Source organism: Cucumis melo, chromosome 5 (genome assembly GCF_025177605.1).
Source record: "Cucumis melo cultivar AY chromosome 5, USDA_Cmelo_AY_1.0, whole genome shotgun sequence".
In the NCBI taxonomy this organism is placed as follows: Eukaryota; Viridiplantae; Streptophyta; class Magnoliopsida; order Cucurbitales; family Cucurbitaceae; genus Cucumis; species Cucumis melo.
In genome coordinates this window covers 5,411,698-5,430,284 of record NC_066861.1, presented here as the reverse complement: position 1 = coordinate 5,430,284, position 18,587 = coordinate 5,411,698, and the positions used below count along the sequence as shown (strand labels likewise).

At 35.9% G+C, this 18,587-nt stretch overlaps 1 protein-coding gene across 1 annotated transcript; it reads left to right on the top strand.

Moving 5' to 3' along the window:
• The first annotated feature begins 977 nt into the window (after nucleotides 1-977).
• LOC127149614 (uncharacterized) lies at nucleotides 978-7,554 on the top strand. Its single transcript, XM_051085409.1, has 7 exons — nucleotides 978-1,107; nucleotides 5,805-5,918; nucleotides 6,009-6,265; nucleotides 6,356-6,571; nucleotides 6,647-6,838; nucleotides 6,920-7,274; nucleotides 7,360-7,554. The coding sequence occupies exons 2-6, from the start codon at nucleotides 5,810-5,812 to the stop codon at nucleotides 7,265-7,267; spliced, it is 1,122 nt and encodes a 373-aa protein (XP_050941366.1). The 5' UTR covers nucleotides 978-1,107; nucleotides 5,805-5,809; the 3' UTR covers nucleotides 7,268-7,274; nucleotides 7,360-7,554.
• The last annotated feature ends 11,033 nt before the right edge of the window (nucleotides 7,555-18,587 follow it).

Below are 18,587 nucleotides of genomic sequence, written 5' to 3'. Positions count from 1 at the left end.
CCTAGTATAAGAGGTCGGCCAAAGCATGGCTAGGGTTTAGTTGAGCTAGTTTTTGTGCTAATCAAGTCGAAGGCCAACTACCCTATAAGCCTTTGCCAAATCGTGTTTGGGTCTAACTTAGCCCATAGTTATCTAACCATGTGCCAAACAAGTCCTTGGTTGACCAACTTCTGCGACGACCAAGTTGAGGTAGGCCAACCATTCGAGAAACCGTTGGATGAGACTAACTTACACTTGGTTGGTCCACTCCACTAGGTAATTTTGGTAATTTTGGAGTTAATCATTCTAATTTTTATTTAATTATGATGAAATTATTGCGTGTTAATTTTAGTTATTTGTTTGAAAAGTATTTGGTTCATTCTGAAAGTAGAATTAATTAAATATTTGTTGGTTGAATATTTAATTAATTAGTTGTTGAGTTTTATGTCCTAAAACTCGTAGATAGTAAATATAATCAATTGACCGTTATTAATAAAGTGTTTTATTATTATAATTTCAATAAGTGTTATTGATTATATTATTAGTTGTCTTAATAACCTAAATCCAATAAACTAACATCCTAAGTTGTTTGATGAGTCTTGAACAGTATGTAAAGACCACTACAAGAAAATGGCCCATTCCCGACGTCGAAAATCACGTCGGCATAAAAAACGTCGGGAATAAGCGCTTTCCCGACGCCACCAATAACGCGTCGGGAGATGCGTCGGGGAAAACAATCTTTCCCGACGCACCACGAAGGCGTCGGCAACAATACGTCGGGAAAAGGGACTTTTCCCGACGCCGTGCACAGTGCGTCGGGAGAGGCGTCGGGAATAGGGGTTTTTCCCGACGCCACATAAAACGTCGGGAAAAGGTGTTTAATGAGCGTCGGGAATTCCCCTTTTCCCGACGCATTTTGGGGGATTTCCCGACGCCTCGTGACTGCGTCGGGAAATCCCCTTTAAATTCATTTCAGTTCTGTATTCACAGAACCGAAGCCGAGAGGAGAGGAGAAAAAGAAAGGAGAAGAAGAAGAAGTCGCCTTGCCGCCGTTGTTTCCTTTTGTTCCGCCGCCGTCCGTCGCCGACCGCCCTCGCCGTTGTTCCTCGTCGCCGTCTGCCACGTTAGGTAAGTGAAATATGTAAATTTATTTGATTTAAGTTTATGTTTTAGGGTTTTTTTTTGATAAAAATTAGTTTAGGGTTATTTTTTATGAAAATTAGTTTAGGATTTTCTTTTGGAATAGATTTTTGTTTGTTAAATGTATTTTTGTATAGAGTGTGTGTAATTTGTAGTTGAATTGAAATTTGAAATTTGAAATTTGAATGGTTTAGGATTTTTGTTTTAGAAAATTGAATAAAATTGAATGGGGGTTGAATTGGGGGAGAGGTTTATTGTTAAATTGAAAATTGAATTGGGAGGGGGGTTTATATTTGAATTGAAAATTGAAAATTGAAAATTGAAATTGGGGGGGGGGGGGGGGGGGGGGGGAGGGGAATTTAGTTGAATGGAAAATTGAAATTGGAGAGGGGGGGGGGGGGAGTGGAGTTAATAGTTAAATTTAAAATTGAATTAGAGGGAGGGGGTTTAAGTTAAATTGAAAATTGAGATTGGGGGGGGGGGGGGGGGAGGGGAATTTATAGTTGAATGGAAAATTGAAATTGGAGAGGGGGGGGGGAGTGGAGTTAATAGTTAAATTTAAAATTGAATTGGAGGGAGGGGGTTTAAGTTAAATTGAAAATTGAGATTGGAGGAGGGGAATTTATAGTTGAATGAAAAATTGAAATTTGAAGGGGGGGGGGGGGAGTTAATAGTTAAATTGAATTGGGAATGTAATATGTGTGTTAAGATTTGTTTTTGCTATCCTGCAGTTATGGTAGCTTTTTTGTTCTGAATTTGTTTATGTTTGGGATGGCTATCCTGCAGTTATGGTAGCCTTTTTTGTTTTGAATTTGTTTATGTTTGGGATGGCTATCCTGCAGTTATGGTAGCCTTTTTTGTTTTGAATTTGTTTATGTTTGGGATGGCTATCCTGCAGTTATGGTAGCCTTTTTTGTTTTGAATTTGCTGGTATCAAGGGGTGGTAGTTAGGATAGCTTGAAGTATTTTGTTGTTAATAATTAGGTTGTGTTGGCTATCCTGCAGTTATGGTAGCCTTTGTAGTTTGGAGGGGTTTGTAGGATGTGAAGATATTTTGAAGTATTGTGTTGTTAATAATTAGGTTGTGTTGGCTATCCTGCAGTTATGGATAAGGGTTGGATGAAACTTAGAAATAAGTTATCCCTTGAGTATAGACATGGAGTGACCCAATTTTTAGAATTTGCCAAATTTCACGTTGATGCTTACGGACGATTGAGGTGTCCATGCAAGAGATGTTTGAATTTAAATTGGAGCTCATTAGAGGGTGTGGAAAGACATCTGCTGACTATAGGAATATCCCCCTACTACACAGAATGGGTGTATCATGGAGAGTCATTAAGCTATAGAGGTACAGAAAACTTTGAGGAAGGAACTAGTAGTAATCCTTTTAATGAAGGAACTAGTAGTACACAATTTAATGAAGAAGGTGATATCTTTGGTATGCTAAATGATTTACAAGCCCCTATTGAACATGAAGAGGAAATAGAGGAATTTCGTTTGGAAGATGAAATGGCGATGAATGTTGGGGTAAATATAGATGAAGATACAACAAATAATATATTTCAAGACTTATTGAATCAAGCACGTAATGAGTTGTACCCCGGTTGTTCTGAATTTTCGTCGTTGAATTTTTTGGTTAAGTTGATGCATGTGAAAGTTCTAAATGGTTGGAGTAACAAGTCATTCGACATGTTGTTAGAACTTTTAAGAGCAGCGTTTCCAATGTGTAATAGTACTATTCCTAGTTCATTTTATGAAGCAAAACGAAAACTTCGTGACTTGGGCTTGGGATACGAGACTATTCACGCGTGCAAGTATGATTGTGTATTGTATTGGAAAGAGTTTGCTGATTTGCAACATTGTCCTACATGTGGCGAGGCTAGGTACAAGGTTAATGATAATAGAGGGAAAAAAATTCCGCATAAGGTATTGCGCCACTTTCCTTTAGTACCTAGATTACAGCGCTTGTTTGTATCGCAGGAAGGGTCTGCTGACATGAGATGGCATAGGGACAAACGTGTTGAAACAGATGATGTCTTGAGACATCCAGCTGATGCAGAGGGGTGGAAGCACTTTGATTCTGAATTTCCTGATTTTGCTTCTGATCCACGAAATGTGCGTTTGGGCTTGGCTTCAGATGGGTTTAACCCATTTGGTCAAATGAGTACCTCGTACAGTATGTGGCCTGTTGTGTTACTTCCTTACAATTTGCCACCATGGAAATGCATGAAAGAGACAAATTTCTTTATGTCATTGCTCATACCCGGTCCTAAATCTCCTGGTAGGGAAATTGATGTGTATCTCCAACCATTGATTGAGGAATTGAAAGACTTATGGACTTTTGGGGTGCGTACGTATGACTCTCTTACAGGTCAGTTCTTTCAGCTATACGCAGCCTTGTTGTGGACGATTAATGACTTCCCGGCGTATGGTGACCTATCAGGGTGGAGTACGAAGGGGTATCAGGCATGTCCTATATGCATGAGTGATAGATCGTCCTTCGGGATACGAGGTAGAATATCTTTCATGGGACATAGACGCTATCTTCCACAGAATCACGTGTGGCGTAGAAGTAGGCTACACGATGGAAAGGTAGAGCGTAAGGCTCCTCCTGTGGTGATGAATGGGCATGAAATATTAGAACAACTAGATCAGTTGGAATTTCCAGTTATGAGTAAACATCCTTCAATACAGGATAAGAAAAGAAAGAGAGCTCTTAATTGGACGAAGAAAAGTATTTTTTTCAATCTTCCTTATTGGTCGAGACTTTTGTTACGTCACAAACTTGATGTAATGCACATTGAGAAGAATGTTTGTGACAATTTGATTGGTACGTTATTGAACATCGAAGGGAAAACGAAGGATACCACGAATGCTAGGTTGGACTTACAAGATCTGAAGATAAGAAAGGATTTACATCTTGTAGAAGTGGGTAACCGATTGGTGAAGCCACATGCGAGCTACACGTTGACTACCAGTGAACGAGTAGAGTTTTGTAAGTTTCTGAAATCAGTTAAGTTTCCCGATGGATTTGTTTCCAATATATCGAGATGTGTGCATGAAAGAGAGGGGAAAATATCAGGACTAAAAACGCATGATTGCCATGTTTTATTACATCGACTGCTACCAATTGGTATTCGAGCATTCTTACCGAAGAACGTATACACTGCTATAACCGAATTATGTAATTTTTTCCGTGACTTGTGCGCCCGAACGATAAGAGTAAGTGATCTAGACAGATTGCAAGCAGATATCATAATCATACTTTGTAAGTTGGAAAGAATATTTCCACCTGCCTTTTTTAGCGTTATGGTGCACCTTGCCGTTCACTTACCATATGAAACGAAGATTACTGGTCCGGTTTCTTATAGTTGGATGTATCCGATTGAAAGGAGTCTACGAACGTTAAAGCAGTATGTTAGAAACAAAGCACGTCCTGAGGGGTCAATTGCAGAAGGCTATATCATGAATGAATCTAGTACCTTTTGTTCACGTTACCTACGTGGTATAGAGACTCGATTCACAAGAGATGAGCGAAATGATGATACCATTGTAGAGAACGAGGTAATTGGTGATTTTGAAATTTTCAAGCAGAAAGTACGACCCTTAGGTGCATCAAGTGTTCGTGCTATATCAGAGGAAGAGAAACGACTCTTCCATTGGTACATACTGAATAATGCTGACGAAATAACAGAGTATCGCAAGTAAGCATATTCATCATCTTTGTAATTTTTAAATATTTGTTATATATTGTTCTTACAGAAATTAAACTCATCTCTTTTAGGAAACATTTGAGGCTCCAACATCGACATGCTCAAACTTCTATGGATTTGTATAAAATACATGAACGAGCATTCCCTGAATGGTTTCGAGCACAGGTGTTAGAACTGCGTCAGTCTGCAAACCTATCTGATGATTTCTTCTCACTAGCGATGGGACCATCCTTTGACGTTCGTTGTTACAATGGATGCATCGTTGGTGGTGTAAGATTTCACACTATTGAACTTGATTCTCGACGTACTACTCAAAATAGTGGAATAATGGTCATTGGTGAAAGCGATGCAAGTGGAACTGGAGACAATAATTTCTACGGTGTTCTGGACGAAGTGTTGCACGTACAATATCCGTTGGGAAGAAATGTATGGCTATTTAAGTGTCGGTGGTATGACACGGACGTAAACAAAAGTCATAGAACGACACACATTGAAGTAGGGTACAAATCTCTCAACACATCCCGATTTTGGTACGCGGAGGAACCTGTAATTCTTGCAACTCAAGCACATCAAGTTTTTTATGTAGATGATCCAAAAAATGGTATCAATTGGAAAGTTGTGCAAGTCATCCAAAATAAGCGTATTTGGGACGTGCCAGAAGTGGAGGATGTTCAGAATGACCATATTAATATAGTAGAAGTTGTTGTAAGCCACCAAGTGGATGACCACATCGAGGATGACACTCTATGCAGAAATGACGTTGATCCCACAATCGTTGAAAGACCGGTTGTGCGTCATGTCACTGACGACTTCATCGACGATGTGGATGAACACTTGTCACATGCAAGCGATGAGGAATTATAGTGACAAATTAAACCACGTATGCACATATTTATATCTAGTTTATATATTTTGATTCTAGCTATGTGTTTGTATTTGGTTATTGAATGTTTGTTTTTTATATGTCCATAGTCATTATGTCATATCGACGATCAAGTTTTATGGAGACGGACGATATGTTCCTCCAGTTTGAGGAGGATTTAGATAACATTGCGGGAGGGTCGTCATCTGTGGGCGACAATACGGGTGAGTCTAAGAATTTTATTCATTTTTAACTTACAAATATTTCATGTAGGGGTTCCTAACTTTATATCTTATTGTCTATTTATTGAGCAGGGTCTTCTTCTCAACAAACGACCCCGACTCTTAGGAGACGTGCGCAGTCTCGACTCTTGGAGTTAGAGCGCCACGTTGCAATAAATGGGCGCATTCCGATGACGATCGCCCCTGGAGCGGAGAAGCCTATTTCTCCACACGCCGTTCGCTTCAGCCAAGCGATAGGCGTGTGCGTGCGAAAGACATTTCCCGTCCGCTGTCTTAAGTGGACGGACGTTGGGAGAGAATACATTGAGGTCGTCAAGGGCGACCTCCAGGTAATTAAATGCACTACACATTTATATATGATTTCATTTGAAACATATCTAACTTTAACCAATCTAATGTGTTATGTATGTAATGTGCAGCGATTCTTTGTGCTTGATTTCAACGATCAAGCAATGAACAGGTTTGTTGAGCATCAGATGCTCACGACCTTTAAAGAGTTCCGGGCCGACTGTCATAAACATTTCAAAAAGTACAGCGACCCGGAGGAGGCTCGTGCCAATCCACCAAACGCATTGGTTGGACGTGATGAGGATTGGCACTTCCTCTGCGACCATTATATCAGCCGTGCATTCCAGGTATTTGTCATGATTAATTATGATAACAAGTTTTTATATGTATAAGAAATAAACAATATAATTGTTTTAATGCAGGAGCAATCACGGACAAACAAGGCTGCTAGACAGAAGCAGCCTTACAATCATAGTAGCGGGTCGAAGTCGTTTCTACAACGACAGTATGAGCTCGCTGAAAGAAGAGGGCAGCCGGTCGATCGTGTGGAATTGTTCCGGGAAACACACGTTCGAGCTGGGACATTCGTGTCGCAGGCCGCCGAGGATGCGCATGTAAGTTATACCCTTATTAATTATCCACTTTTATTATATATTTTAGCGCGTTACCTAACATAATTTTTAAATTTGTTGCAGAATCAAATGCTGGAACTCCAATCCCAGCCTACCCCAGAGGGTAGTCAGCCACTCTCTGAGGATGAGATATGCGATCAGGTGTTGGGTCGACGACCAGGCTACTCAAAAGACCTTGGTTGGGGACCCAAGCCGAAGGCCCGCAGAACGGCAAGTGCAAGCAGTTCGTCGACATCTTGTTCGCAGTCCACACAAAAAGAGATTGAATTACAAGCTAAACTTCATGAAGCTTTGGAACGGATTGAAGTACAAGATAGAAATCACCAAGCATTAGCTTCACAAGTGGAAGCTATGAAAAAGATGATTGAAGACCTAACTCGTGCACAACAGGGACCACCACATGATCCCTAGCCCTGCGGTACGTCGTATATGTCTCTATTATTCTTAAGTTTTTGCAATATATGATTATGTATTAAACTTCGTTATTTTTATACCATTTTTAGGACCGAAGGTGTAGAATGACGCGCATACGCACCTCGTTGGGAGATTGGGTCTTATGTTTATGTTTTTTGTATATATTGAAAACTATATTTTCTTGTAGTAAACTTATTCGTATTATTAATTTTAATTCTATTTTTTAATTTGTGTTTGTATATTTATTAATTTAATCCAAAACGTCGCCAAATTTTTTTGAGCAATCCGAACATCATTGTGAATGTTTGAGCAAAATATTATAAGGAAAAAAGTAAAAATAAAATATTTAAAAAAATATATAAAAAATATTTCCCGACGTTCATTACGTCGGGAAAAAAAAACGTCGGAAAATAGGCTTTCCCGACGCCGTGAGATGCGTCGGCATAGACGGCGTCGGGAATAAGGTTTTCCCGACGCCGTCTATGCCGACGCATCCCACGGCGTCGGGAAAGGCTTTCCCGACGCCGAATTGGTACGGCGTCGGGAAAGCCTCTCGCGACGCATTTCCCCCGACGTTCTTCCCGACGTCATTTTGTACGTCGGGATATCCTTTCCCGACGTTCTTTGCATTTTCGCCGACGTATTTGTGCGTCGGGAGTACCCACGTCTCTTGTAGTGGACATACGGGGATTAAAGTTAAAGATTAGGTTAAAGGGTCTATAGTATAGGGTTAAGGTTGAGTACCTTATCCTGTTAACATTATGGATACGACTCACTTTGTATTTGATACAAACACATTAATCCAGTGCGTTCATGTATGCGACATGCGAGTGAGGTGATCCTATGCAATGAGTTTACATAAGACCGGACCACGAAATAGTAATCACTAGATGTAACTCCGTTAATCATATCTTGGATTAAACTAAATATAAGATATTTAATTTAAAAATTAATTAATTGGAGAATTAATTAATAGTTTAGTTTAATTTGATTTAATTAAATTAAATAAATTAAAACTATAGGTTATGCGATAGATATTCATTTAAATATGATTTAAAAGAAAATATTAATTAAATATGATTTAATTAATTAGTTTAATATATATTAATTTAATAATTATTAAGTTAATATAGTGAACGTGGGTGGTTTTCCCACGTTTCCATTTATTCTCTCTAACTTCCCACTTCTTCCGTCTGAAGAAGAGGGAATTCTTTGCGTAACAAAACAGAAGGAGTTCTGTGATTTTTGCGAGATCCTCCCATTCTCTATAAAAAATTTGTTCTTTTTGGAAAAATTCCCTCAATCCAATTTTGGTTCCCACAAACCATCTCAATCAGAGAATAGGAAGATTTCCAAGTGGTGGTGCCCAAATTGGTGATGGATAGATTCAAAGTCGTCAGCAAGCGTAAGTTCTTCTTTTCTGTATTTTTCTTGAAGGTATGCTTAGTCATAGAATTTTGTAATTTAATTTGTCAATGTATTGATTTTTTTTTTTTTTGTTCCAATTAAATTGAGTTATGATCTCTGTTAATTCTTCCGTTGTGGAAAGAGTTTTCATCCTTTCATTAGTAGGATTGGATTTTTGGTGTTATTGATAAATAATTTAAATTTAGTGTTGTTTGTTTTATTTAGAAATTGATGAATTTTAAGGAATTTTGTTAATTATAGGGAAATTTTCATAAATATAACAAACTACTAAAATATTTACTGTCCCAGTAACAAAATCAATAAAATTAGCCATTTTTTAAATATTTCTGGTTTGCCTTTCGTCTTTCTTCTCCTTTCGTTACGATTTTTTCCATCGTCTTTCTTCTTTTCCTTTTTTTTTTTAAGCCTTCTAGATTTGGGTAACCAAATCTAATTTCTTTCTATCATCTTTCTTCTTTTTCTCTATTTTTTGCTGCAATTTCTTTCCATCGTCTTTCTTCATTTCCTCCTCTTTTTTTTAAGTCATTTAGATTAGGGTAACTAAATCTAAAATATTGTGTATAAAGAATCTTGAAAAAAATCGTTTAGATTGAAGTAGCCAAATCTAAAGAACGTGTAAAAAAAATAAACGATTATGTACCAAAAGAATTAAAAAAATCATTTAGCTAAATTTAAACAACCGTGTACTAAAGAATCTTGAAAAATTAAACGATCGTGTAAACAAATCTAAACAATGGTGTACCAAAATAATCTTGAAAAAATTTGTTTAGCCAAATCTAAACGATCGTATACCAAATTTTGAAAAAAAAATCGTTTAGATTTGGCTATTCCAAATGTAAATGATCGTGTAGCCAAATCTAAATGACCAAATTTAAACAATCGTTTAACCAAATCTAAAGGATCGTGTAACCAAATCTAAACGATCGTGTAATCTAAACGATCGTGTAACCAAATTAAACGATTGTATAACCAAATAACACGATAAAATTAAAAAAAAAATTGTTTAGATTTGGATCCAAATCGAGCTGACTAAATCTAAACGATCATGTACCAAACAATAGCCAAATCTAACTGACCGTGTACCAAATATATTAAGCACATTGTTGACAGTATGGTTGATGTGGTATTTTTGATATTTTCCATTGTGGGCCGTGGACTTTTTCCGTTTTCAAAATTGTTCTATACAGTGTAAATATTTTATCATTTTGTTATATTTTTTAAAAGATCACTTAACTATATATATAATTAGTATGAGAATTAAAAAGTAAGTAGTAATTATATTTGTTGAAATATAAATAATCAGAGAAAGACACAGAATTTATTAATGAGAGGGGTTGATTTGATAAAAAAGGAAAAATGAAAAGGATAATAATAATATTATATTATTGAGGGTAATTTTCGTAAATGTAACAAAACACCAAACTATTTACGGTCCGTGTAACAAAGCGCATGAAGTTAGCCATTTTTTAAATATTCCAGATTTTCCCTTTCATCTTTCTTCTCCTCCTCGCGATTTCTTTCATCCTCTTCCTCCTTTTTTTTTGCTCTACGATTTCTTTCCATGTCTTTTTTTTTACGTCGTTTAAATTTGGGTAACCAAATCTAAACGACTGTGTACAAAAAATACAAATATCTAAAAGATCGTCTATAAAGAATCTTCTTTTCCTCTTTTTTTTTTTTTTTTTTTTTTTACTTTGTTTAAATTTGAGTAACGAAATCTAAATGACCGTGTACAAAAAATAGCAAAATTTAAAAGATCGTGTATAAAGAATCTTGAAAAAAATCATTTAGATTGAAGTAACCAAATATAAACGACTATGTAAAAAAAAGTAAACAATTGTGTAAAAAAAATCATGGTGTAGACAGATCTAAACAATCGTGTACCAAATGAATTAAAATAAATCGTCTAGCCAAATTTAAACGATCATGTACTAAATTTTGAAAAAAAAAATCGTTTAGATTTGGGTCCAAATCTAAATGATCGTGTAACCAAATTTAAGCGTAACCAAATTAAACGATCGTGTAACAAAATTAAGCGATAGAATTGAAAAATTAATTGTAGTCAAATCTAAAAGACAAAATCTAAACGATCGTGTACCAAATATATTATGTGCCCGTTGTTGACGGCGTGGTTGACAGGACCTTTTTGGTATTTTTCATGGTGAGCCTGTGAGCTTTTTCCGTTTTTGGAATTGTTCTGTAAATATTTTGTCGCTTTGTTATATTTTTTAAAAGAAATATGTGCAACTTAAGGAAACGAAAAGTCTTCTTCTCCTTCATTTAGCCTAGTCACCACACATTCCCCTCACCGTCCGCTGTTTTCGTTTGTCGTCGTTCGCTATCGTTGCATGTCTATTTCACGCCTTATGCACCACTCATCATTCATTCCACTCTTTGTCGCGAAATCTCTATGTCGTTTGAAGCCCAACCGACCCATCCCCATTTTGTTCTCCATCAAATGTGTCACTCAAGTTGCAAAGCTTCACCCGAACGTGTAACCTTTCTCCGTCGTGCGTGAAGCCACCTTCGAAGTATCCGACCGGAGTCTTCGTGCATTTGTTTCAGTTCGCAAGCCGATTTCTTTCGACAAAGCTCCATCCCCCCCGCTTCTGTTTCATCCAAATCAAGTCGCGCACGTTCAAGTCGATTATTTCTTCATCCGAGTCGTCCCTCTGTTTTCAAGCCACGTGTGTGCCAATCTCCAGGCAACCCGAGTCGAGTTCCCTCTTGTTTAGCCAAGCCAAGTCATCAGCTAATCTTTTACCTTGTTCTTTCAGCCATTTGAGTAATTTTGGTGAGTTTTTAATGGGTTTTGAATATACCTATCAATTGTTAATTTTTAGTACTCAGTAAATTAATTTTTGGAATTAAGTCGAATTATCTTTTTTAAGGTAGTTGACGAATTCTAGAAACAATTGGTGGAATTTTCTCACCAAGGATTGTTATCTAATCTCCAAGTAAATGATTTCTACTATACTTGATCTTATCATGAAGTTGGAATGTACTTTTGGCTATTATGTGTAGTTTAAAATGTATCATGCTTATTTTGACTAGTAATATGTTTAACTGGAGTATTGTTGATAGACTTATTTGGACTGAGGAGAAATTGTTAGCTTTAGCTATGAAGTAGTATTCCTGACAGGCACAATGTCCTATGGGATCATCACATATATGTGTGCATTTTTCGGGATCATTAGACTCATTATGTGTGTCATTCGAGTTCACTAGACTTACTATATGCATCCTACGGGATCACTAGATGTGCATCCTACGGGATCACTAGATGTGTATCCTACGGGATCACTAAACTGATTGACGTGTATCCTATGAGATTACTAGATGTGCATCCTACAAGATCACTAGACTGACTGACGTGTATCCTATGGGATCACAAGACTGTTATGACGTGAGTACTTCCTAATACAAAGGTAATAGTCATATGGGATCACAAGACTGTTACGACATGAGTACATCCTAATAGGAAGTTAATAGTTTTTACGAACTAGTAGTGAGTCTCTTACTAGGTATAATTTTATACTCACCATTTTCATGTTTAACTTTTTCAAGCAAAGGTAATATAAGAGGCAGAGACAAGAAGGACTCGTGAATGCCATATGGGAATTTTTCAAAATGCTTATGCTTAACATTTTTACTGATTATTTTTCTTTCTTAAGTTTTGATGATTGAAATGAGTTTCATGTTTAGAACGACTGTATGCTTCGTTGTGCCTTCAAACATAAATACTTTTGTACTTTTATCTTGTTTGAAATAGTGCCCAAATTAAACATTTCTTTGATGTTTATTTTTTAAAACATATTTTTTATAATCTTTTGTGTCTTAACGATTTGTTTTGAGTTGAACTTTAAAGTAATGACCTCAGCTTAGTTTAAGGAGTTAGGTCGTTACAATTAGCTTAAGCCTTAGATTATGTGTAATGCTCCATACATCAGTATTGTATGATTTATCTTTTACTTCCCGCACATGTTCACCTTTCGTAAACCATATCCTTTGGGTTAATGTGAAGTAGACTAATTTTACTAGACCAACCAAATATTACTTAAGTAGTTTGTGATATATGTTTTTCATCCATATTATTATTTTACTCCAAATTAAATGCTAATACAAAATTTGGAATAAACTATGATCACCAAGATAAGACACTATAGGTGCATTATAATTAACATCAACCTATACTGTAGACTTCGACTGAGATGTGCGATATCAACCAAAGTTTATTATTTTGTATAGATTATTTTTTTATACAGTAGACTTCAACTTAAGATATGCAATATCAACCAAAGTTTATTATTTTGTATAGATTGTTGTTGTTGTTATGGATTATTTTCAAATAAAGTAAAATGATCCAAAATAATTATAAAATGACACTACAAGAAATTCTAGATCTTCAGAGATATGGCGTTGGGAGATAGGGCATCTTCCAATGGATAAATCATGTGTTGATAGTTATTTCACATCTGTTAACGTCGCGCATGTAGGCATTGGCAGATCGAGGAGAACTCTCGACACATTTAGTCACACATCGAGAGTTTTGTGGAAACTGTCGACGCTTTATTTACAACATCGCAGTTATAGGATATCTCTCGACACCTTTTGGGCGACGTTGGGAGTTGTCCTTTAAAAAACCTAGATCTCTATCTCTTAGACTTGCGATGGGGGGGGGGGGGGGGTTCGAAGAAATGGAAGGAGATATTTCCCGGCTTGTTTCGGCCCTAGCCGATGCGATTCCTTACACGACGACACGTCTAAGCTCGACAGTGACAAAATCATTTATGTAGCAAGGCTTCATTTGCCCGCCTCCGTTTCTTTTCTCAGCCCCCTTATTGGCAGATCTAAGCCCGCTCATAACAATCGTGTAAGGAGTTCCTCAACCTCGGAATATGTCACTACTACCAAAATCCGGTCAGATTTTCACTTTTCTATATATTTAACTCTTTTTTTGTGGTTGGATAGGAATTAGGAAGTCATGATTTTGAATTCTATATTATCTGATAATGATCTAATATAGTTATTGTTTACGTTTTGCCTTCATTTAGTTATTGTAATTGTGTAATTATTATCTTTTTCCTTCATTCGTATGCATTAACTAACTGGAACTCTTGGAGATTCCGTCTCTATTACTGAGTAAAATTACCATCAATTCGGACAGCAACTTCTTCCAGAGGTATATATATATATATATATATATTTTCTCCTTTTGAATCTATAGTTTGTTTCAAATCAGAAGTTCTATTTTGAATGTGGGTTTTGTATATGACAAAGTTTGTATAGTAGTTAAGTATGAAAATGAGTCACTAGGTTGAAGATTTATTACTTATTAGCATTTTGAATGTTTACAAAATATTAGTTATTGTGTGATAAATCAATGTATATCGTGTTTGGATTTTATTTCAGGGTGTTTTAGATTTGTTATGATAAGGAAAAAAAATTAGGTTTCTTATGTTTGAAACAGAATACACTTGGATTCCATTTGTAGAATGAGGATTCACATTTATGACTGTGTAACTAATTCTAAAATTAGACATGTGTGTTTGATTTTTACTTTGGGTAAACAATTTGAAAGTTCCTATTATAAAACTTGTCCCATCTTTTCAGCAAATTAATTGCCATTCTTATAAGTTTTTCAACACTTGGAGTCAAGAAGATGTTTTTAGATGCTTTGTTGGTTGCTTTGAGAGTTAAATTGTCACGTAGATACTTTTTAGGAACCTTTAGTGTTGGTTTGTCCGATTATGTTGCATTTAGTAGCATTATAATTATGCTTCCATTTAGTATCATTATTGTTGTGCTTCAAGGATGGTTCTAGAAATTCTTCATACTTTTTGGTTTCTTGTACATTTCATTTATTCAATGAAAGTTTGCTTACCAATTTAGAAGAAATAGATAGATGTACAACAAACATATTTGTGCCATATTTTTTATCTTAGTTCTTCCCTAGAGGTCGAATAAGCATATTATGATGGTTTTCAAATTTCTAACTTATTTGCATATGTAGGTTTTTTTACCCTAATTGTGGATACATCAACGACAAGTTTGACTTCCCTTGATTCTCGTAGAATTTGTACTTTGCTCTTTAATATCTGCTGTATTAGTTCAATGTTTGCATATGTGTGAATTCATGGAAAGCAACTTCTTTTATAATAACTAATGATTTTTTTCTTTTTCCATTTTAGACTTGTTTAAGCAAAGGTGGATGCTTCTACTTCCCACCATGTCATATGCTTAATGTTTGTGGGTTTTGAATCCAATTTGTATATGTGTGGACTTTTCAACTCTCTTTAAATATTAGTTCGATGCTTGCATATGTGCAAATTCAAGGTAAGCATTATTAACTAATATATAGCAGGTATATTAAGAAACAACCAACAAATTAAAATGGTCATTTTCTTAAAGGATGCTCTAGGAAAATCTTTAGAGGAGATATTTTTTTTTATCTAATTATGCTCTAAGAAAATCTTGACTTATACTGACATTTTTCTAAAAGCATCAAAATATGTTTTTTTATTGTCTGAGTTAAACAGATTTGGAAATCAACGTTGGTTTTATTTATTTACTTTTGAAATGGCAGACAATAATTAAGGAAGAAGACCTAGAAACAGTCTTACCACAAGAAGCAATACTCAAATCTTATTTATTGATTATGAGAGTTATGAGCAAAACAAGAACATGAGTATGTTTATTTGTTCTAGTTTATGCTCTTCTTTTGTCATTTTCTTAGAATTTTCTTGTTTCTATATTGTATTGGTATATATTTCTGAATAACGAAGGAGGTTGTTGGTGGTGGAAAGAAGAAAGATCAATAAAGAGATTTTTGGTGTTGTGGTTAAAATTTTGTTGAAGGTATTTTTGGTGGCTGCTGATTTCTTGTTTTGGAAGGTATTTTTTTAAAAAAATAATATCTCCTGATGCACTTGTGTGTAGTGTCAGGAGATCCTATACAACTTCCGACATAGTATGGGAGTTGTATAGGATCTTCTGACGCTGAAAATTGCATCGAGAGTTGTCAAGATCTCCCGATGTTGCGTTTAATTAGTGCATCAAGAGATCCTCTCTCACGCAATTCGTCCGAACCCTGTCCTGATGTATATTTATGCATCAGGAAATCTTTTTCAAAGCATTTTCGTATATCTCTTGATGATTTTGTGCTTCGAGAGGTTCAAAATTTCTTGTAGGATGATACAAAATTTTAGTATCTATCCATGATTGTGAGACCTGAGTCTAGAATAGGGAAATAAAAGTTTGATTATAAGAGTTATTTTTTAAAGTAGGTTTTTTAAAGATTTAGGCATTTTTTAGTTGGCGTTGAAGCTAGGCGACGCCATGAGAAAGGTATGCGTTCAAGCCTTATCAACGTCAAAAGAGTTAGGCGTTTGGTGTTGTAACGTGAGATGAAGTCAGATGAGGAAAGTTAAGTATTTTGAGGAAATATCTAATTTTGATTTGACAGTAGATTACATGTTGAGTTTATATTAAGCATGGTCTTGGAAGCTAAGTAAACTGAGACGTGTTGAGTTCTAAGTAGGAGTTGGTGAGCTAAGAGAAGCTTATGGTTGATTAAACCAACTTTAGGATCAGTATAAATAGGAGTGAAGGATCTAAATAAAGTGTTGTTATTTTGAGATTTTGCTTAGAAAAAATACTAACTGCTAAGCTGTTAAGGAAGTGTTAAGCAAGAAGAAGAGTCTTGGACTATGTGTTCAAAGAAGGAAAGAAGCTAAATATTTTGTGAGTGATTTTCTAAAAGAAAGAATAGTGTTTAGAAAGCATTCTTTCTGAGTCTTTATGTTGTTATAAAATGTTTAATGTGTATTGTAATGTTGTTGATATTTATACTTGATTATTGAAAAGGAAGTTTGTAAACTAAAGTTTCTATGTGATATTGATTGTATGTATGTATGTATGTGAGTAAGTCATTAACTTTATTCCTATCAAATGAGCTAGCAATTATGTGCATATAATGAGTAAAGGAAACCATGGAGTGCAAGGACCACATGACGTTAAGAAGCTGGCCAAAGTGTTGAAAGGAGTGTATTGAGTTAGCAACCTAAGAACATAAAAATGAACTAGGAAATTGTCTAAGGGGTGTTGGTGAAGTGAATCTCAATAGTTTATGTGTTGGAAAGTTCATGTCTTTGGCGAAAAAGAATAAGTAGAGGCTAACGTGTGATTTATGATTTATGATGTTAAATGAGGCTATGAGAGCCTGTTTATGAAAATGAATTTGTTGATTGTATTGTATTTACCCAAAAGGTTTTTCAAAATATCACTCACTAAATATTTGATTACGTGTTAAGTTTCCCTTCTCCAGGTAGCCAGGTGTTCACACCAAGCAAAGAAGGGTAAGGTGAGCTACTACGCGTTAAGGTGTTAGCCAGGCGTTTTAAGTGTGGACTATGCTAGGCGTTGGGAGCCTTTTACTTATAGTTCTTGTATTTAAGAAAGCTTGTATTGTATATTTGGAACATATGTTGTTGAGTAATAATGAAGTTTGTTTTTTCTATATATCTTTCGTTATGGTTCTTGATTTAATATACATCTACTAGCTAGCTAAATGTACGTAGAACACTGTTCTAACAACTTGTTAGTACACAAGCATTCACTAGAACAAATATAGGCTTTAATGTCGCTGGGGAAAAATGAAAAAAGACCATTGGTGTCGGTTTTGAAAAAGCGGACCTTTAATGTCGGTTCTCCACCGACATTAAAGACTAAGCTTTAATGTCGGTTTTAAAACGATATTAAAGGTCCGCCATTTTGAAAACCGACATTAAAGGTCCATTTAAATTTTTATTTTAATATTTTTATTTTTTGAATAAATTAGACACTTAAATGTCGGTTTTCCATCGACATTAAAGGTCCATTTAATTTTTTTTTTAATAATTTTTTTTGTGAAAAAATAACATTCTCTCTCTTACTTTACCCTTTTCGACCGTCTGCTATACGAAACCATATTCGACATCTCCCTCGTCTTCTCCGAACGACTCCCCTCCATTTCTTCTCCGATTGACGCCACCATTTTCATCGACGCCACCATTTTTATCGCCGCCACCATTTCTATCGCCGCCACGATTGTTGTTCTGTTCGCCCACCCTTGGAATCAAATTCGGCCGCATTTCTCTCCTTCTAAAGAAACTCATCCGCTCGTCCGCATTCACAGCAACCAGCAACCAGGTTCGCCCACCCTTGGAATCAAATTCGTCCGCGTTCACAAAAAACGTCCTCTCACATTCTCATTCTCCCTCTCACATTCACAGCAACGACGGTAAAATTTCCATCTTCTTTCAAGTGGTCGCGATTTTAATTTGGGGTTTTTAGCATGTTTTAATGTATTGTACTTGTTCATTCTTGTTCATCAATTCGAAATTTTAATGTATTAGTTTTAGGTTTTAGCTGTTACCAGGATATATATGGAAGATTGAGTATAGGTTTGAGCTGTTGTGGTAATTGAATGTGTGTTTTTTTATTACTATCAAAAGGTCTTGCTCCGGAGATTCCTGAGGATCTTTACCATTTGATTAAGAAGGTTGTCTCGGTTAGAAAGCATTTGGAAAGGAACAGGAAGGACAAAGACTCCAAGGTACACATTGTACTCTATACCCACTTTATATAGTAATCAATTAGGGATTATAATGTAGATTAATTGAAGATGAATGGACATTAGCCATAGTTAGAAATGAATATATCGTCAGAGATAGGGAGATTAGGAAAACTATCAATTTTGTGATGAAGTTAGTGGGCAATTCTGTGAGCAAACTTGTCTCTCAGTCTCTTTCACCTTTCTGTAAGTGATTTCATGTAGGAGAGGAGAAGAGTTTCCGGAAAAGCTTTTCTTTCATAAGGATAAGATCGGTATGGAGCCACCCTCGTATTG